General features: G+C 37.9%; 1 protein-coding gene across 8 annotated transcripts in view; it reads left to right on the top strand.

Annotated features, from left to right (window-relative positions):
* Positions 1-21,139, top strand: part of EPB41L4A (erythrocyte membrane protein band 4.1 like 4A) — a 124,023-nt gene extending 102,884 nt beyond the window's left edge. For all 8 annotated transcript variants that reach the window (XM_050328395.1, XM_050328392.1, XM_050328391.1 and 5 more), the window contains 7 exons: positions 1,614-1,691; positions 7,866-7,985; positions 12,716-12,763; positions 13,401-13,469; positions 14,351-14,461; positions 15,275-15,356; positions 17,053-21,139. In XM_050328395.1, coding sequence (XP_050184352.1) covers positions 1,614-1,691; positions 7,866-7,985; positions 12,716-12,763; positions 13,401-13,469; positions 14,351-14,461; positions 15,275-15,356; positions 17,053-17,181 — 637 coding nt within the window. In that variant the 3' untranslated portion in view covers positions 17,182-21,139. The remainder of the gene's footprint in view (positions 1-1,613; positions 1,692-7,865; positions 7,986-12,715; positions 12,764-13,400; positions 13,470-14,350; positions 14,462-15,274; positions 15,357-17,052) is intronic.
* The last annotated feature ends 338 nt before the right edge of the window (positions 21,140-21,477 follow it).

Below are 21,477 nucleotides of genomic sequence, written 5' to 3'. Positions count from 1 at the left end.
AATTCTAGGGCACTTGTTGCTCTTAACTCTTTTCTTGTGCTGGAGTGAGTCTCTTCAGCACCACCTTTTAATCTTACTTCTTCCTTTAGGGTTACAATTTTCTATAGTTACATCTTTTTTGTCACCACTTTAGCTTCACTCAGAAACATGTGTATTTTACCTGGGAACCTGGCTATCCTGACCCTCTCAGTGCCTTTAGATTGTGAGCATGAAATTTGGGAATGGAGAGAGGTTTCTGCTTCTCTTCTGGGGAAATGTCACTTTCCCAAGCTTATTCCCATCAGACAAACTGGGTTGAACTGATTTTCCTAGGCTTTAGTTGTCCTATTATTCTAAGACATTCTGTAGTTTGACAAATCTGTCTCCTTATGAAAGTGGTTTACCAAAGAGCAAAAGAAAAGCCAAGAGCAGACATTCTGTTTTCTGGTGCATGGACCATCACTGATTCTAACTTCCGATATTCTAAATCATTCTAGACTGGCTCATGTCAATATCAGTCAACTTTCCTCATTAATTAGCTGAGATGTTAATGTAGCAGAGAAACATGTTTTTCTTTGGAGGGACTCGTAGAATCAAAGAATTGTTTAGGTTAGAAAAGACCTCTAAGATCATCAAATCTGACCATTCAGAGACCATCATCACACTAAGGAATGAATGGTCTGAAACAGGTTTTGGTGAGAATACCAGTTTTTAGGACCTAGCCCAGTGGTACAATAACAGCGTCCTGGTTTCTGGGACCAAAACCCTGACAGCTGGTCTGTCTGGTCCAAAATGCAATCAAGGATTTAAGGGTCTCAGATAGTAGTGCCCAAGCCTTTCTCTTAAACCAAGAGCAGTTTGTCTGTAGGTAATTCAGCCTGTTCCACTAGTCTTTTTCAGTAATAATTAGAACCATAAAAGTCACCTTACCATTTGAAGCTTTGTAGTCAGAGGTAATACAGAAGTAACTGTTTTATTTTGTTTTCCTCACATGATGCACCATTTTTGTAGCTGTGCATCAGGTCATCTGAAAGCTAGGCTGGTACACACTGGTCTGTGTGTGCACTTCAGCCCTCTGTATTTATAAAAATCAGTGGTGTTTTGTTCATACTGCTTAACACTTGAAAAATGTGAACTTTAACTAGAGGCCAGGTGGAAGTTGAGGTGGTGAATAAAGACAGATCTGTGAGCTTTTTGTTTTGCTGGCAAAATCAGAATTGCTGTATCATTTCTGTTGGGGTATATCACAATATGTAAGAGGAAAAGAGCCAGAATGCATATAGTTTAAAGATACAACACTTCACACCTTAGAGGCATACTGCTGTAGCATATACACAAAGAATGCTAAGAGATAAAATAAAAAAAAAATAAAACAAAACAGTGAAATAATTGAAAACAAAATAGCATTCGTCTGACACTACACTTTGGGTGCACTACTTTTGAAGCAGTTGTTCCCTATTAATTCATGAGAAGAAGATAATATGACTTGCAGGTGTAGACAAGCCCTCTTGAGTCTTTTAATTCTGATTTTCCTAGTAGTGTCTTTGCAGTGTTGCTATTCCCTCTTTAGCACTGCAGTAATTTTGATGGTTGTAGATAATTTCATCCTGGGATGTCTCTTTTCTCTTCTCCAGATCTCGATCTCGCTGTAACACCAGCAGTGGCAGTGAATCAGAAAATTCCAACAGGGAACATCGGAAGAAGAGAAACAGGTGACCTTTATATATTTTAGACATGGGGACATGAAACATAAACAAATGGAGGTGGACTTTTCTCAGATAAACCTAGGAAGATGGAATCTAACATGTTTTATACGCATAGAGTCTTCCTGAGGAAGCTTAAGGTCCTTTTCTGAATAAGAAGAGCAATAACAGCTAAAACACAGGTATCACGTATATAACAAATGCCTGCTTGCTGGAAAGAACTTGGGAAGAACTCAGAAATGAACCACAAAATCAAATATGGGGCACATTTACAAAAGACTTACAATATAAATGCAAATAAAGAAGATAATATCTTGATAATTATATATTCAGGATCTACTTCAACATATATTCAAGTAAATTCAAGTGAAGATTTATAGGAAAAAAAGCTTTTGAGAAGATGTGAAAATAATTTTAATGGATCTGAAACTCAGCGTTGTTTTTGAATGCATGCATTTAATTGTATAACTATTTTATTTTCCAAAATGTGAAGTGTAAGCCTAAACCCAAAATGTGTACAGTGTCAACTTTTAACAGGATAATAGTTCATATCAAGTAATGCTAACAAATCCTGTTTTATATATTCTATTTTTTTTGTTGCTGATATGAAAAAGATGGCAAAACAACCGGTTTGCTTTATATTCCCTTTAAAGCTGTACCTTTCATGTAGTACTGGAGATAACAGCATTAGAAAGTTATTTATGAAAATACCTTTTTAAAAAGCACATAGAATTTCTTCATATTGCATTAACAGAGTAAGACTGGAGAAAAGAGGAATTGTTTAAGGCAAATTTTTTAAGAAGCTGCCTGCACGAGCTGTTGATATTTCTTGTTGTCTTACATGCAGAACTGTGAGTGATAAATGATTTTCAGATCTTTGGAAGCTCTTAGTAATAATGGATGCTGGATAGTGCTTCAGGAAAAAATCATTGTGATGTTCAAAGGGGCTGGAATAAAGCATATGTGAGACATAAGATTTCTTTGCAGTTTGCTTAAATTAGAGCATAATCTTGTAAGATACTTGGCTAACAATAACCTAGTGTGTATGGAAGATTTGTTTTCCAGCTGAAGTTTGAATGAAATGCCGAGTGTAATTTCAGTGATCAGTATTAAATGGTATTTTGTATTCCTTTCTCTTAGAACACTCTTACCAGGTTTTTTGTTATCCAGTGAAACTCCTTGTGCAGGGAGCCTCACAAACAAGTGAAAGAAATTAGAGGCTGACTACAAGAATGTTTTTAAGAACTTCTTGCAATATAAAGACTGAATTGTGAGAAGGATTAGGTACTACTTATCATTTTTTGAAGAATAAAAGGATCTTTACCAACCCTTCCTCACCTCATGGAAAAACACTTAAAATTAAAAAGAAAAAAAATCAATTTGTGTGGATTGTTTCCAAGTTTTTCACATTTTCAAAAATGTAAGATACAGTAAAATGTTAATGTTGCAGCATCTCTTCCTCTTAGGTGATCACTTGAAATCAGACCATATAAAAATAAGACCAGATAAAAAGTCATTACCAATGTTAAATTAAACAAGTACTAAGTGAACTGGAAATATAAGACTTTTGCCTTGTGATCAGGTACAGGAAAATAACCAGTCATAATGAATTTCTGCATTTTGTTAGCAGCCAGAGCAGGAATATAACAAGCTGAAATGGCAGAGGTGCTGAGTAGCTTTCCTGTTGGCAGAGGTGAGCCAGCCCTAACAGAGTTAAATGGGACACTATAATGAGCCTTCCAACTGCTGGTAATCAAGTTTTACCTGTTGCATAGATTAATTTAATTTATTTCCCAGTTCAATAATCAGATCCCTGGCACAAGCAGAAATAAAATTGTTTTATTTTATTGGAATACAATGAGTAAATACTCACATTAACCAAAGGAATCTGCATCTGATCAAAGAAGAATAGAATGTATTGTTCACATGATAAGACATCACTGTGAACTATTTGTCAGAAGAAAAACAGAAATGTAAGTGAGAACTTGTGAAGGTATAACATTGGCAAAATGTTGGGGAGAAACTCTTTACTTGATGTCAGTCAGTCTTTGAGGTTTCATTCCATCATACGAATGTTTTATTCAAGGCAGATATTCATAAGAAAGTGAAGAAAAATGTATGATAAGCGTGTTTTAATCATAGAAGAAACGCATTTGCTTTTTTAATACCGTGGTCAAAATTTATTGTGTGGAGAAAAATATATTAAAGTAGTAAACAATGTGCTCTGAAGAATAGTTTCCTGCTTGATTACACTTAGAAGAGCCATCTGATTAGAATCACAGAGTGACTGAATGGTTGAGTCTGGCAGGGACCTCTGGACATTGTCTGGTCCAGCCACCTGATCCAGGTGCCCAGGACCATTGCCACATGGCTTTTGAGTATCTCCAAGGAGGGAAACTCCACCACCTCCCTGAGCAACCTGTGCCAGTGCTTGGTCACCTTCACAGTGGAAAGGAGTTTACTGATGTCCAGGTGGAGATTCTGTGTTTCAGTGTGTGCCCATCACCTCTGGTCACTGGGCACCACTGAAATGAGCCTGGATCCCTCCTCTTTGCACCTGCTTTCAGATGTTTATGTTCACAGATGAGATCCCCCTGAACTGTCTCTTTTCCAGGTCAAACAACCCCATTTGTCTCAGCCTTTCCTCATGAGAGATTCCTCTGTCTTCTTGGTGACTCTTTGCAGGACTCTCTCCATTGTGTCCATGTCTATCTTGTCCTGGAGAGCCCAGAGCTGGAACAGTGCTCCAAGGTGTGGCCTCACCGGTGCTGACTAGAGGGGAAGGATCACCTCCCTTGATCTGCTGGCAGTAATTTGCTCAATGCAGCCCAAGGTCCAATTCATCTTCTTTGTTGCAAGAGCGTGTTGCTGGCTCGTGTTCAACTTCGTGTCCAATTTCGTGTCCGCTGGGACTCCCCACGTTCTTCTCTGCAAAGCGGCTTTCCATCCAGGCTCTTCTTGCGGCCTTTGACATTTCTGGTGGGATTCAACTCCATCTGAGCTTCAGCTTTCTTAACTTCATCTCCACGTGTTCAGACAATGTTTCTGTTCCTCGGTTCCTATTCTGTTCTTGAGTTCCTCCTACATTCCCTTCCCCTGCTTTCACCATCTGTGGGTTTCCTTTTTATGTTTGAGTTTTGCCAGGAACTCTTTGTTCACCCATGCAGGCCTCCTGGCATTTTTGCCTGACTTCTGACTCACTGGGGTGGAGCTGCTCTTGAGGTTGGAGGAGATAATCCTTCAAGGTTAACCAGCTTTCTTAGACCTTTTTTACCTCTAGGGCCTTATCCAGTGGGACTTGTCCAAGGAGATCTTTGTAGAGGCCAGAGCCTCCTCTTCTGAAGTCCAGTGATGTGATCTTGCTTTTTGCCCTCCTCTCAGGGTCCTGAATTCCACCATCTCTTGGTCTCTGCAGCCCAGGCTGCCTTTGACCTTCACAGTCCTAGTAAGCCCCCTGTTGTTGTACATTGTATCTAAAGAAAAACTTCATGCTTAAGTATTTTGAATGGCGTGTCAAGAATCAAGTCTTTAGAATTGCTTAAGAGAATTTTTTTTTTGCATAAATGTACCTTGCTACTATATCACCTGAAATGAGAAAAAACCCTATCTATAAGACAACAGATGAGTGATGATAGTCATAAGACTTTCCATTTTATCAAGTCTTCCTGCAAACAATGCCTAATTTGTTACTCTGACAGCTATTAATCTCTACTGGATTTATTTCACATGCCAGGAACATGTGAAATATGTCACATATTTCTATATAGGCATAAATCAATGTGTTCCCTTGTGGGATCATATCGTGAAAAGAATGAAAGGAAAGTTGTAATGGGCTTTGAGAACAAGGGCAACACTTTTTATTCAGAAGAATCTTTAAATATAAATTTAGTGTTTGAGTTAAATTTCTTTCAGCATTTTTTTGTAATTTCTATTCCCAAAAAGCTAAAAAAATTTCCCTCAAATTATTAGAATTTGATCATTGTATCTGAATAATGCAGAGATTGTGTTTCCTTGGTCATCCTTTACCTTGTTAAATGTGAGCATAGTACCGTTATTTGCATCAGCAAGATGGATGTTTTATTTCTTCATGTTTCCCGTATAGTAGAGTTGTGCTGTGGTACTTCAAGTGTGCTGACACAGCTTGTTTTAATAGCTGCCATGTTACTTTATGTATTTAGATTTTCAATATTTTGCTCAAATTGAAGAGATAAAAACCAGTGATGAACATTGTTGTGTGGTTCAACAAGTAGAAGAAAGGAGGCAAAATTGAAATATGAAGCACCTGGGGATAAATGAAGGCATTGCTAAGGACTGTGCTTGCCATGGATCAGTAGATGCTGATCTACAGGATTAGTAGAATGAACCTGAACAGAAATGATGTGGAACTTCCTCAGCAAGAGGTCATTTCTGAGAAGTGTGGAAGTGTGGTTTCAAGCACAGAGGTGCTTGTGGTTTCAAGCACATCATGTTCTCTGTGCTGGAGTATGGACCTCATGCTCTGCTGCCCTGTGTGGATTTCTTGAGAAGAACGAGTAGTTATGGGTTATTTTATGGCAAACATTTGAGTGTCTCCTTCAGAGCACAGCTGTCTACTTGACCTGTTAGGAGTTGGTGTCTGGGAGAGGTGGCAGAACCACCACCCACAGTAGGAGTGCCAGTCTGGCCACTGCAAGTCTTCTTTTTATGTGACTGCTGTATGTGGGAGGCAGTTGGTTGTGTTTATACAATGTGGGATGATTGCTGTCTCCACAAATTTTATTATTTGGGATGAAAATCACAATTCTTTACTTTTTGCTGTGTGAGTTCCTCTACTAAATCGTTAGATAGAAGTTTATGTTTATACCTGTCACCAGATTACAGATTTAAAAAAAAATTTGCTTCGAAATCAAAACCTGAGGTTGCAGTCTCCTCTAGATGCTTTTTAATGTTTGGTAGAGTTGTGGCTGTTTACAGTAGTTGGAGATCCAGCTCAAAATTTATTATGCATGTGAGAGAAGATCTGATTAAAGGAAAAGCAGCAGCCTGTGTAGCCAGTTTAGCCTGACACAATTCAAAACTCAAAGAGAAAAGTAAATCTGCAGTGAAGAGCAACAACAACATGCTTTGCATTTCCTATGTCTCCAGTGTAATCCCCTTATCTCTACTGGCTTCCTTGTTTGTTTTACCTGTCAGTCTTTCCATTTTATTTTAAGCTCCTCTGTTTTCTTCACTATGCCAGTTGTACCATCCTATCAGACAATCCACTTTCAGGTGATATTTTCCAGGGTTTTTTTGAAATCCTTACTGAACTTTAAGTTCACTGCTGTGACCATGCATATCCCTTTGTTCCACCTTAGAATGTGTGCAACCACTCATGTGTTCCACCACTCATGTGTGCAACTCCAAAACTGTGAGAAGCATCTGTGGAACTTGGAATGGTCAAACACTGGCAAGCTGGCTGTCCTGACTGATTGTGGCATTGTAGGCCTACATCGAGCTAACCAACATGCTGAGTTGATAGGATTTTGACATTTGGTTCACTCTGCAATGCAATCCAATAATGAATTCATGTATTTAAAAAAAAAAAAAAAAAGGAAACCAAATTAAAAATAAAAGTCATAGCATATTGTTTAGATGCACACAAGCAGAGATGGGGACCAAAGCCTCAGGGAGTGGTACAAAATGAGTGTCATGGGAGATTCATCCTGGGCTTTGTTGCAGGTCAGGATGAGGGGACTGTTTCTTCTGAGTGGGAACTCACCAAGAGCATCAGGGGATTTTCTCTGGATCCTAGGAAGGTGCATGCTGCAGCAAAATATTTGAAAAAGTTGTAGTAGTAGAACCTTGTATCACGACGTGAGTCTTTGACTTGCTGAAGATGAGGTGGGCTGTAAAAAGGGAAAAAAATCTAGACTTTTGACTTGGGCTGGGAAGAATGATTCAGTTTGTGAGCCTGTTCTTATAGTCATGGATGATTTCTTTCTTTGGCTTATGCTGTTTCTAAACAACAAATCAGTATGTTTTCTTTCATACAGTTCTTACATTTTAATGTAATTTAGGAACACTGATTAAAATTTAGCAAGATGAAAAGTTAAAATACTGCATTACAGGAGCTGGATTTTTTGGGGGAAAAGAAAAATCTCAATTGCTTTTCAAAGCATCCTGCATCAGAGACCTCAAACTAAACTGGTACTTGTTTTGCAGATTACGGCAAGAAAATGATATGGTTGACTCAGCTCCTCAGTGGGAAGCTGTGCTGCGGCGACAGAAGGGGAAAACCCAGGCAGATCCAAACTACCGGCGATCTAGGCACAGATCTCGATCGTATGTAACCTTTGCACTGTTTGGTGTGAAAATTAAGGCTGCTGTAGCATGTTAAAAAGCAGGAGGTGTGTCTCCAGCATGGTGGTGGCCCTCAGCTGCTGAGGAACAGAGATTTTTACATGGCTGTGCTCTCACATTAGGAGATTTGTCTTTGTGGTCAAACTGCCTTTGTTTAGTGATTTGAATTTCAGAGCACAAATAATGCAGGAAGGGCTTTGTAACAGAGGAACTCTCTCCATCACCTCGAAAGAAGTCCTGGATGGTTTTGTGGCTCATTGAGAATTGGTTCTGTAATGAGGACAGTGATTCCCTGCTTCTAGGCAGCAAGTCTGTGGATGCATTCAGATTTTATGTGATAGCTTCAGACATTTGCATGAAATACATGCACACTTGTTTAATCATATAAATCTGCAGTGGACCAGATGAGAGCATCTGCTGATGTTTCCATGTCAAATTACCATTGACAAACAGCAGTCAGTGATACATTGCATCCTGATGTCAGGATTTCCACAATGGAGCTCTACTGCCAGGCAGTGGCATTCCTGCTGACAGCCAGTTTTAACATGATGAAGTTACCACCTTTTCAAATTAATTTTCCAAAACTAATGAAAATGTTGGTTTCTTTAATTCGCGTTTTTCTTCTAATGGCATGAATTTGGGGTATAGGCACACTCTGTGTTTGTGTCCAGTCTAATCTGCCATCCTGGCAACCATCTGAAGCAGCACCAACACCAGCGTGTCTGGCAGCAGAGCAGGCAGGGCAGGGCAGGGCAAGTCAGGGACAGGGATGTTGAAGAGTTTGGGGAGAGCAGCTATGAGGCACTGGGAGATGGAGGCAAGAGAGAGCAGTCTTTGTATCCCCACTCTCACTGACTCCTAACATGGATATATTGCCAGCCCTTACACTGATGGTGTAACATTTGACCTCTGCAACATGCTCACTTGGGTACTTCCCAATGACATCTTTTCTTAAATTTACCTTTCATGTTAAGACTTAACAAGAAACATTAATTCATACCAACTGAAACTGTTATCTGCACTGAAGTTTTCAGTATTAAAATCCACCTGACTTCTGTTTTCAGTTGCCTGTGTTGCTAAAACTAATTTCTGTTTCCAGTTCTGTAGATTTTTTATTCTTGATGAGAAATAGAATTTGCCATTAAAATTCCAATTATTGGAATTTCTACTTTAACAGGATTTGTACAGACTTGCACACTTTCAGCTGCACAAGTCATGTGTTATTAGGTGTAATTGTAAACAGTGATATATTACTAAAAATCAGGAATATTAAAGCTCACTTGCATGGAATCCACAAAATACAGTTGATTACATTTGATTCCCATTTCTTTTATTGTTTACAGAAAGTGCTGTAAACTAGGAAATGTACTCAGTTAATAATGGTTTGATTAAATTTATAGCCAACTTTTCTTTTTTCCCCACAGGCCAACTAAATGTCATTGTTTGGACAGCACGGGTTCCCTCTTGTGGTTAACTTTACTTATGAAATGGCTTTTATTTCCCAGCGCAGTAACATTCTGAGTTATATTTAAACTACTATTAACAAAAAACATAAATGTGAAGTATCTTACTTAACAATCAAAAGTCCTAGAGGAAACAAAGGAATGAGGAAATCCTGGAGATTCTGGATGGTTTCTCATTTCTTTTCATTATTTTTTTAGTGATTCCTGTGTTCCTCTTTTTTAACTCAACCTCCAATTAATAAAAAAAACCAAAACACCGATAAAAAACCAAACAAACCCTCAATGAAATAAGCCCAAATCTCCCAAGTACAGCAGAGATCCTTGACTTATGCAAGTAGGAACTAAAAAAAAGTAAAATGGGAACTCTTTTCAAAGTGCTTTGAAAAAAGTTAGCAAAAGGCACTAAACTGTTAACCCGTAGTAGGTTATAAGAGAACTTATTTGATTTAGTTTGTCTCAATGGTTTGTTTACATGACTGGATACAGATTAGAGAAAAAGGAAATATTCTCTAGGGTATAGTTGTTTGGGTTTTAAATGCTGTCATATGATCATTTCAATGTACACATTTCAAAATCAATTCAAAACCTTTGTTTTAGTAGAACAGATAAGTCTTTCACATTAAGTTCATTAGTGCACTCCACTTAACACTCTGGAAGTGTGAAGTAGTGGCTAAAATATTAGTTACTGTACCTGGCACAGTGCATTTCATTTGTTTGATAATGAGTAATATTAGTCATTGGTGGTGGTAGTGAGGTGGTGTCTCCTTGGTCTCCAGAATAAAAATATTTGACAAGAATTTGACCTTTCTTTCTCCTAAAGGAATCAGCAAATGGAGAGAGCTCCCACTTCTAGTTCTACAGGGTTTATTTTCAAGAGTTCATGTAAAACATCTGTGTAGCCAAAGGGCTTTTTCTAATTAAGAAGAATGGCCATAAAATTCCATGGCTATTTAAATTTACCATTTGTGACTCAAAGTGAAATATTAATAGGGGTGCAGATGCAGAACAAAAGATAATGTAGACCTTATTAATGTGAAGAGCTGTTCAAGTTTGCACAAACAAAATAAAAAAATAAACAAAAACGCCCCATGAGTTTCATCACTTACTGAGAATTCCTGTTAGGTTTCTTGTGCGTTAGAGAAACTGATGAGCATACAAATTGTCCAGAAGGTATTGATTCAGATACTGAGATAGGACAATCTGAGTCCCATATATCACAACTGTGATTCTAAAGCAATTCACAGTAAAAACATGAAACCAATGTGAAAGGGGGATTGTGATCTGGCTTTAAAGATCTAACAAAAGAATTGCTTTGTTTTGGGCTCTTAAGAACCACACAAACATGAATTTCCTGTGCAGTATATGCAATACCTACATTTCATCTTACATTTCACCTTTCTTTTTGTAAACTTTCCATCATTTTGCTTTCAAACGAGCCCTTGGAAAGAAAATGCTTTAATTAAGTTAGTTTATCTGTATCATATTTCTTCATATTCTTTGGTATGGAGTTAACCTGAATAAATACTGTAAGATTATGCCAGTATCGTGTCACTTCTTAAACAGATGGGAAAATAACTAATTACAGGATGCAAAATCTAAAAGCAGTTTTCCCTGATGAATCACTGTATTTAGCTTTTTTTTTTTTTTAATGGGATGCCATTTTCTAAACTTGTATTATAGAGCAAAGTCTTTCTTATTAGTGTAGTTGTAGAAATGGACAAAAGGAAGACGGCAGAGATCACAGAGTAAAGTGCTTGGAACAGGTCACAGAAAACAGCAGGTACAGTTCCTAGAAAATGGAAAAATGAAGATGACTTTTTATTTCATTGCTCTCTATGATGCCCCCAAATTTAATATTTTTTACTGTAGGTGAGGCTTCACATGATACTTTGTGATACTTGTGACATCTTGAACTGCTGTATTTCCATGAATAAGTAAAAGCCATGAGCTGATCAAATGGGTCAGTGGTGTGGACAATACCCTGCTTTGTGTGGATCCTGGGTTTGGGAGTGACCTTAAGGCTTTGCTTCCTCAGGCAAACTAGGGCTTGTAAGCATTACAAAGCCTCCCTGGAGAAGCTGGCATTTTTCAGGGAGCTTTCTCATCCCCCACTGCCAGATTATTCAGCCTCAGAAGAGGATGCCTATCTTCCCAGCCCCAGGGTGAATGCAGAGTTTGCAGCTGCTATTTAGGGAGCAAAAGGTTGCATGGAAGGAGAAATCAGTTATGTCTAAAAGTTGCATCTCATATCTTAGATGGTGTGGAAACGTGGCTGTCAACACTGAGTTTAGGTATAAAAATGCCAATGAAAAGAGTTATCTAATCTCTCCATGCAAATGTATCCCCTGGCACTGTGTAAAATGCTTACTTAATATATTATTCTGAATGGGTTTTGATGAATTCTAGGTGCAGCTTCAACATCAGCAGTGGTTTTGCACTAACCCTTCCATAATAAATGATAAGGAATGTAAAAGTAAAGGAGATCCAGTTAGAAACAGCATACTCTGTAATTCAGTGGAAAATGTGACACGTGCCATTTAGGCTTGCTTTACTATTTATCCATTTTTAGTACGTACTTTGCCTGTGAATTAAATGCTTAGTACAACATTTTGTGTGCACAAATATGCATAGTTACTGGTTTGATTTGTTCATTGTTTTGTTTTGGTCTTTGGGTTTTTTTCATATGGATACCAACTGCAAATAAAACTGAGCAGAAACCCTTCTTGGAGATGACCAGAAGGCAATTGTGATTGCAGTGAAGCAACTCCTGCTGACAGGGAATGGCCAGGCATTACTGGAGTGTCAGCCTTATGTGTCCTGTCCTGTCCCTCCTTCTGCCCAGAAAGGTCTCTGTGGGCCATAGGACATTTCTGAGGGCCTTTTACTGAAGTATTATTGCAAAACGTGTTGTCCTTGGAGGAATAAGGGGTGGCAGTAGTGAGGCACTGATGTGGCTTGGGAAATTCTGCTGTTGTTTATATTTTATGTATACTCTTGCTATAGGCTAGTGGAACTGGAATTGTGATTGAGAGCCTGTCATTCAATCAGAAATTGCTTTACAGTTGAAATAAAGTGATGAAGTTTAATGCCTTTTCTGAGATAACAAACCTGAAAATTGAAGTCATTGGTGGATGGTGAGATTACATTTATCAAGATTTCTGTGCACAGTCTGTGCTGTTAAAAGTTATTTGAACAGCAACATTATCGTTTTCACAGTTCCACCTTTGTTATTTTTGTTCATATTTATAGGAGAAGCCCAGATGTACAAGCTAAAGAAGAACTGTGGAAACATATTCAGTAAGTACAGTCCTTGTAGGGTCTGGGAGATGCTTGGTTTTCCTCTAATGTAGTTGTTCACATGCCCTACACTGCAGCTATAAGGCATTACGTTCTGATTTAGTTATGTGCCACAGTAAATTACGTGTGTGTTAATGACCTGCTGTGTGTAGAAGATACTGCAGATCAGTGAATGCACTGAATACAGAAGACCATTGTATGTAAATAAATTATTAAAGAACAATGCATCATTTTAGAGATTTATTCCTCTGTGGCTTCCAAAATGTCCTTGTTTGTAATAATGACACTTTTAGGATGAGACCCCATATGCTACAGAACTACCCATTAGGAAGATATTTAGTTATTCCAGAGCATATTTATTGTTTAGTATATGCAATGTTAATCATAATGTGAAGCAACAAGCTCAGATCTGCCGGGAGGTGAGAGGAAGGTGGAACAGGATGCAACATGCAGCTGAAGCAATCAAGGTGAAGTTACACTTATTTCTAAATAGGTTTCCTATTTTGATGTCAAGATAGCTTCAGAGCTGGCAACAGCTTCTTTCAGTAAATCTTTTAAGCCCATTGTAATAAAAATAAGAACATTTTTGCACTTCATAGTTACTGTTACATTTTTTAATTTTCCTAATCCTTTATAGGAAGGAGCTTGTGGATCCATCTGGCCTATCTGAGGAGCAGTTGAAAGAAATTCCATACACTAAAGTAGAGTAAGTTTATGTCAGGATTTTTCTTTGTGTATACAGAAGCCCACTTTTCTTATTTTACTGTAAACTCTGTCATATTGAAAGAGAAATGGGTTTACACATAATCTCTGAGCTCTTGTCTAGTCTAAATACTCATCTAGGATGGATTGGTTAAGGTTACTTAATAATCTTTAAACCTAGTATTTTCTCTTTTTAAAATATGAGAAAAATCATCTTCATCTCTCTCTCTCTCTCCCACACACTCGTGAACCTGTCAGATCTCTCTATGTTCTGTATGTCTCCCTAAGCCATCCTTGGATCTTTTTTATATTATAAACTACAAAATCAGAGACAAGTGAATGCAAACAAACAAATCTATTTAAACTTCTTCTTTGTTTTGAATATTTATTCTGATCATCCAAGGCACTGTTTGACCTCTGCAACCCCCTCCCTGGCTTGTCATGGGCAGCTGCCAGGGCACAGCTATTTCCTTGAGAGCCAACATCTATTTCACTGTGATAATTGCTCATTTGGGTTTCCATGTGTCAGTGCAGCTGCATGTGGCAGAAATGGCATCCCCGTTTGCATTATAATGTGCTTCCACAACACCACTAAACAGAAAAGGCTAATGTTAACGATGCTTTAATAAAGAATGCATTAATTTATACTTCATGCTGAAATATGGGCATGCTAGTTTGTGATCTTTGCACTTCTAAAGCATTGAATTCCAAGTAGAGGCTTTTTTAAAGAATGCATCAGCCTTTTAAATTCAGCCAGTGCAATAAGCCATCTGTTATACTTTAATAAGAAATGGGAGGGTCTCTCGCAATCTGCAGCTGAATTTATGTTTTCTGCCAAAGATCTGGTTTACTAACCTACTGCTGTGAATCCTATGTCTCTCTCAGGACTCAAGGTGACCCAATTCGCATTAGGCATTCACATTCTCCTCGAAGCTACCGTCAGTATCGGCGGTCCCAGTGCTCTGATGGTGAAAGATCTGTCCTGTCTGAAGTGAAGTATGTGAATGTGATTATTAGCAATGCAGCCTAAAAGTTATTCAAAGATCATGGTGATTAGAAGTGGCATAAACATGGCTGGTTGGTGGCACAGGATTCAGGCAACCCTCTAAATAGTATGTCTTCTGAGCCACATGAATGAAACAACCACAAAACCATTTATGGTCTATTCTGGGCCACAGTGGCTTGCTTTATCCACTTGGAAGGAGGAAAAACTGAAAAAGTTGAAATAAACCTGTGTTTACCTTTAGTGGTAGGTCATGAAGTTGCCTAAGGCATGAGAAGTTGAGTTGCCTTCCAGATTCCTTCATCCTTAATAGAGTTAAGATGTCATCTGTATTAACTCTGTAATTTGTTTCATGGGAACTCTAGTACAACCCTAAAGGTTGTACTTAACCAGCTAAAGGGTAGCTGGTTAACTGAAGGAGGTGTGGCTCATCCATGATTTCAGATGAGACTCATCTTTAGTCTGAGGGTAGTGAGGCCCTGGCACGTTGCCCAGAGAAGCTGTGGCTGTCCCATCCCTGGAAGTGTCCAAGGCCAGGTTGAACGGGATTTGGAGAAACCTGGTCTAGTGGAAGGTGTCCCTGCCCGTGGAACTAACGTGCTTCTGTAGACCAGGAGAAGATAGGCATGGGGTTGCCTGTGCCCTATAGATGCCCACTGAGGATTAGCATGATAGCTTTCAGATATCTAAAGTCAGGCGATAAGCCTTTCAGATCTATGCAGCAGTCTGGGTCAGTTTCATTCTTCTTCTGCACACTTATTTTACTTCATTAAAGCAATATCCATTTTGTGGTATCATAATTCCAGTGTCAAAGCTGATCTGGTCCCTCCACTGCCTGTTACACGATCTTCAGATGTGAAAGGTCCCAGCATCCAGTTGACTCAACAGGTTAGTAATTGTAAATCCTTTTCAATTTTCCATTTTGTTTGTTTGTGGGTTTTTGTTTGTGTTTTTGTTTGGTTTTGGGGGTTTTTTTTGAGGGAGAGGTGGGGCTTTATTGCTTTATTTAAATTAAGTCTTTGGTTTTCACTGAAAAGTAAAGCTGGCTGTGATTTTTCTCAGCAGCAGTATGACTAGAAATTTTGCATTTCGATTTTATTTACAGTTAGTTGATATTTCAAAATACATGCACTTCTGTAGCATATGTCCCTGTGAACATCTGCTTTTGCTGCTGGAGAACTCTTTTTCAGCTTGAGTTTCATGCATCCTTAACATAATACCCTGCTCTTCACAGAAGGAGAACTTAATTTCAAAACTTCTTAAAATATGCAAGTGGGCTTGTGATGCAGATTTAATCATAACCTGCTATCATTTTTCTACCTCTTTTAGTGGTCTTCTTAGAGTGTTGTTGCTTCAGCTAAAAGCATTTTTTTCTTTTTTTTTTTCTTTTTTTTTCCCCTCCTCAAATACTGAATATTTTTTTAGGTTAGGACAGAATGTGTCTTTTTTAGATGCAATCACATTGCATTTCATCATATATTATAGTATTCTATCTCTCTTCTTTGATAGTTTTGTTGAGCTTAAAATGTGAGAAGCAAATTCTATTCAAAAGCACTTGCAGCTGAGCATGCAAAAGGAAAACCAAAACATGGAAGAGAGAATTGCAGATATCTAACTGCCCATGACAGTCATCAAGTCTGTTCATCTGGCATGTGGATATACCAAAACTGCATGCTGATACTGCATGTAGTGTGGAAACTGCACAAAATACAATAGCAAAACATGTCCTATTTTATCTTGTAAGAATTAGAATAATTGAAGCTTGTACAATTTTAAAACAATAAGCAGGTATTTTTCACATTAAGGCTAGTTAACACACTACCTATTCTTTGATAGGAATTAAGTTCAAGGATACTTCTATTCCTGCATATGATAGAAACTGAAAAAGATTAGCTGTCCTTGATGTTTCTGTAAGGACTTGCTTCAGCAGCGATGGGGAAGTTGGGTTACTTAAGGCTAAGCACATATACATGCTTTGTAGATATAGGTAACTCGTTCTGTTCAAAATTCTCATTGTCTTATTTCTATTCCAATCCAATAACACATGGCTTAAATACATACCTTGTGAGAAATTAAGGTTAAAATGTTCAGTGTCTATAAACACCTCTCTTTTCCCTCTGCCTCAGGCCCCCTCACAACAGTGGCCTTTAATTCCTTGAGTGTTTGCTTGCAGTGTTTTGCTAAATATCAAATAATTAGTTATGGCATTTCCTGAATGAGCAATTTTTTTTTTTATTTTTTGTTAATTTTTTGGAAATGTCACAGCTGATCACTAATTTTTACTAGGACTTTTCAGAGGGGCAGCAGCTGGCAGGAGGCAAGAGGGGGAAAATGTTCTGTTTGATCAAATAAATGTAAGAGACTTTAATATTCCTAGGGAGGGGTGTGTGTGTGTGTGTATATGTAAATTGCTGTATATATAATGTAAATTGTATAAATGTAAATATGTATAATGTCAAATGTGTATATTATGTATACATAAATTGCTGTATCTGTAGCATAAGCCTTTCATATCAACAGGTGGCAAAATACAGTATTGAAATTCCCCAAAACTTTTTCAACATGTTTAATTTGTTCTTTTCAGAGACTGAATGGATCTAAAGACAGTCTAATAGAAGAAACATCTCAGCCATCCCCTAATAATGTTGATGGAAAGCCCACCACTAAGATCATAAAAACTGTACAGGTGTCACGCTTCAAGGTGGAGACTTGACTGATGAATTGAAGATGGTGAATGGATTTTAGTCTTTGAAGCTGAGAATTTGTTTATGTGTGCAAGGGAAGGAACTGATGTCGACGTGGTAGTAATTTCTTCAGGACACCTGGAATGCAGCCTGTTTGCTGGGAAGACCAAGCAATGCTTTCATCACTGACTGGATATCCCATTCTAGTGATGTGACTGATTGAGGAGAAGCTGCCTGGTAGACAACCAAAAAGAAAAGTCCTAGTAAAACTGAATGATCAGCAGTAACATTTCCAAAAAATGAACAAAAAAAAAAAAAAAAAAAAAAGGAAGAAAAAAAAATTGCTGCAACAAAACAGGCTTCATAGTCTGCTCTTTTAGTGAACAGCCTTGTTCCAAAAAGTGACTGTTAATTGACATGATCAGAACCAGATGCTTCAAGATAAGTAAAACAGTCATATTTTTGGTCAATTGTGCAATACAGTGTGATATGGGGAGAATTATCTTCATGATTTTATATGGGGATCAACTTATGTCCTGAGACATAAGGACTGATAGCTCTTACAAGGTTTATTTTAGCCTAGCACAGTAACAGATGCTCTTATTGTTATTACAAATTTTGAATCAAAAATAACAGACTCAGTAACACTCTAGAGCAGTGAGTTCCAGAGGTGATACAGATTTACCTTCCCTTGGCAGTTTTAACTGTTCTAAATTTTGAATGTCCTTTCATGTAGAGGGACTATTTAATTGAACATTCCATACCCTAGAAATATATTTACCAACTTATAGTAAAACACACTGGAAACAAACTGGAAAATATATACTGACCCACTGTATTAAGAACTGCTTAGCAAGGCACTTAAGTGCTGGTTAAATGAAACTTGTGGAGTAGTATTTAAGACAGATAGGAAATAGCCTTTTATTTGTTATTTTTTAACTAGATTAGCAAAATCTGCCTTAATCTTCTATCATATAAAATATCTGTCACTTTTCTCTGAGCCATTTCTACTACGATAAAATGACAAAGGCAGTATTTCAGGTGTGATAACTACAGTTGTTTTTTTTCTATTGTCATGGTAGGAATACTAAGTTTCAATGATGCTGCACATTGAGTGGGTTATCTTCCAGTATGTATCTGAAGTGATGCCTGGCTCTTCTCTTGTCCTGTCACTCTGTACAAATGTCTGAAAGTCATTCCTATGCCTCCCATTTGTCCACAGTCAGCACATATATGAGCCTTCTGGTGTTGCGAACTTCTAAGAAGCTTAGCAAAGTCTTTGGTTTTTTTGTAATTTTTGCTAAGTGTAATTCTCAAACTAAATACTCAATTTGTCAAACAGCATTGTAAATGGCTTTAGTAGCTCATGTGCCTTTCTACATCTGTCCTCCTTGCACTCAAACCCCACAACCTACAGTGATTTTCAGTGATTCTGTGTTTTGTAGCCCAAGAATACCATACCAGGGAACTGCAGCTCTGTCAGAAAAGCAATACTGTTTAAGAATTGGAGTTAGCATAAGGGATTACCAATACACATTTTAACTAACAAAACTGATACCTGAAGCCTTGTATGATGTGTTTTATTTTCCACTTAATTTTTTGATCCTTTATTGTTTCATGATCTGAGATGGTCAGGTGGATGTTATTAGCCAGGGCAGTAACCATACAGTTTGTGTATTCCTTTCACAATACAGATTGGTCTGCAGGTTGGGAAATGCTGCATCCTGCCAGTGAAGACAGATTGACTCAATAAATACTATTCTTTGCTCACTTACTTTGGACAGTTCTACTTCTTCAGCCTCAGAGAACAAATCTAAGGGAAGGAAAGAGTGAGAAGTCCTCTATGGTAAATATTCTGTTATCATGGAGGTTCTTCAGAATTTTCTGAATTTACTACAGATTTATTCCTAGGACATTGTTGGGCTTGCCTTAAAGTATTTGTTCATTTTTTTTAAGTCTGTAAAATGGTTTTATTGTCATTGCCCCAACTTAAAGCGATCCTTTAGGATCTATTTATGGTGTATAGTATTCTCACAAGCAACAGTTAAAAAAAGCACAAACAAAAGAAAAAGCAAAAAACTCCACCCAAACCCCCCTTCCCACCTCTGGAAACCCCAACCCATAGATAAAAAAAAATCACTGTGGCAAAATGGCTTAATCAAGAGCATCACAATCTTTTGGAAGACCACTGAAATATGATAAACCATATATGAACTGGCTACAATGTCTGCAATGAAAGTCACTCTTATTTCTTCCAGAAGATGTTCCAAACTGAAGCATTATACACTTGCTTGTAGTTTGCTGCTTTCTAAAACACTAACAATAGACTTCAATCCTTACTCAGGCACAGACAAGTAGCACATATGTATTTCAGTACATTTGTGTTATTATTTGAGAATTATCTGTACATAGTGTCCATATCTTGCCAATTTTCAAATACTGATGAAGAAGAAAATTACTTTTAAGGTTTATATCCAATCTCATGTTTTCCTATATGCTGTCATCTGCCTGTGGGCTTTTGTGTGTTATTGCTGGATACCATCAGCCAAGTGTGTGGCATTTTACTTACTCCACTACATCATAAAATAGGCTTCTGTCTAGTGTAATAGTGAAAAGTTTCAATTCTCAAGTCACCAGAGATTTGTTTTGTAATCAATCCAACTTTTTTGCATTTAAATGAGAAATTTACAGAGAGCCCTGGATTTGAGTTAGTGGTTTTCTCTTCAATGAGACTATGTAGGAAGCAGGTTTTACCAAGTCTAATGTCAGTTTGGGGCAGTACAATACAGTTTTGTATCCACAAAAGAAAGACTGAGCATATAGTGCCTGTATTACACATTGTCTGTGCCAAAACAAGGCAAAACTTGGACATCACTGTCAGCTAATAGAACAGAAAAGGCAATTTCTTCCATATATGTGAGCCTCCTTTCCCTTAAGCTTCTTCTCCCATAATTTGAGGAAAGGCACCCTTTCTTATGATCTTTTTATTTTTGTGAGACACCTACCAGTGACCAATCACTGCAAGCACTTACTGTGTCACAGCTGTGCTTTGTAGATCTAAACTAGGCCTATATGTTTAAGTGACTGACCTCTTACAGCTCTGAGCTACATCTTGCCCTTTCCACTGTTGCTATCCTTACCCAGCTCTCCTGGGGCTTTCACTGCTTAGAGGCGGTTGGATTTTCAGATCTGGAGTTTGGATGTCAGTCCAAAATGTTTGTACCTTCTGATGGGTCAGGCAAAAGACACGAGCTGCATAACTGTGTCAGGCAAAGTGTACCCTAGGGTTGCTGCCACACAGACCTCTCCTCACTTGGACAAAAAGGACTGATACTTGAGATATTCTCATCCTATTTCTGCTGAATTGATCTCAGGCTGACAAATGTAACTTTGTGCCTCTGCTTTTACCTCTTCTGAGACTTCTCTTAAGTGCACTGGTAAGTTACAGAACTCTCTCAATAATAAGCAACAACTACTACATAGATTAACTTTTTGCAAAAAATGTATTTTATTTAGTAACAGGGCTTGCAACCACAACACAAAAGCATTTTTGTATATCCCATATTGGTTCCTTTGCTTAGTTAGCTGGTTTCTTTCATTAGGAGCTGGCCTTGACCTGCTGTTGACACTGCACCTATTTACCAGTATCACTTGCAACTTGTATTCTAATCAAGTACGTTATATTGAAGATGTTGGTTGGAAAAAAAAAGTCAATACCATTTAAGTTGCCAAATCCATTACCTTTGTACAGGTGAATACTGAGCTGAATAAATAGCGTGTTTTCTTTTGGAAAGGTCTGTTTAATTCAAAACTCCCTAGAAAGATGTTTGAAAACAACATACATAAACATATCAATGTGATGCATATGTTCTATGTACATTAAGTATTCATGAAACAACTGTGTGCTTTATTTTAAATTGGTTTAATAGATGGCTGTGTCAATACTTGTGTCCAGGTTATTTAAAAGTCAAGTAAAACTTGAATTTTCAGGGCATGCCATGGTTGCCTGTGTGTCTTATTTACATTACACAAAGGCACAAAGCCTTCAGAAACACAGATTCATTTGACACCACCATCTGGTAAAAACAGGTGTAGTACCAATTAAAATCCACTTGAGGATATAGCTTCTCCAGATTAAGTATTTTTCCTCATAGCAGGAAGTTGTCAGCCCAAGTTTTTTATTTCCAGTGTATATCCACACTACAGTTTCCTTATCTAAAAATCACCAGAAAAGCAACAGCAGACTATATAAGCTGTCAAACCAAACACACAGACACTCTCTCCTTAATGTGCCTGTTTTCTCCCTCTATTTGTCTCCTGAGTAA

This window comes from Myiozetetes cayanensis, unplaced genomic scaffold (assembly GCF_022539395.1).
Source record: "Myiozetetes cayanensis isolate MyiCay16 unplaced genomic scaffold, myiCay2020 scf4, whole genome shotgun sequence".
In the NCBI taxonomy this organism is placed as follows: domain Eukaryota; kingdom Metazoa; phylum Chordata; class Aves; order Passeriformes; family Tyrannidae; genus Myiozetetes; species Myiozetetes cayanensis.
The sequence above is the reverse complement of the archived record's forward strand: the minus strand, read 5'-3'. Positions and strand labels throughout refer to the sequence as shown.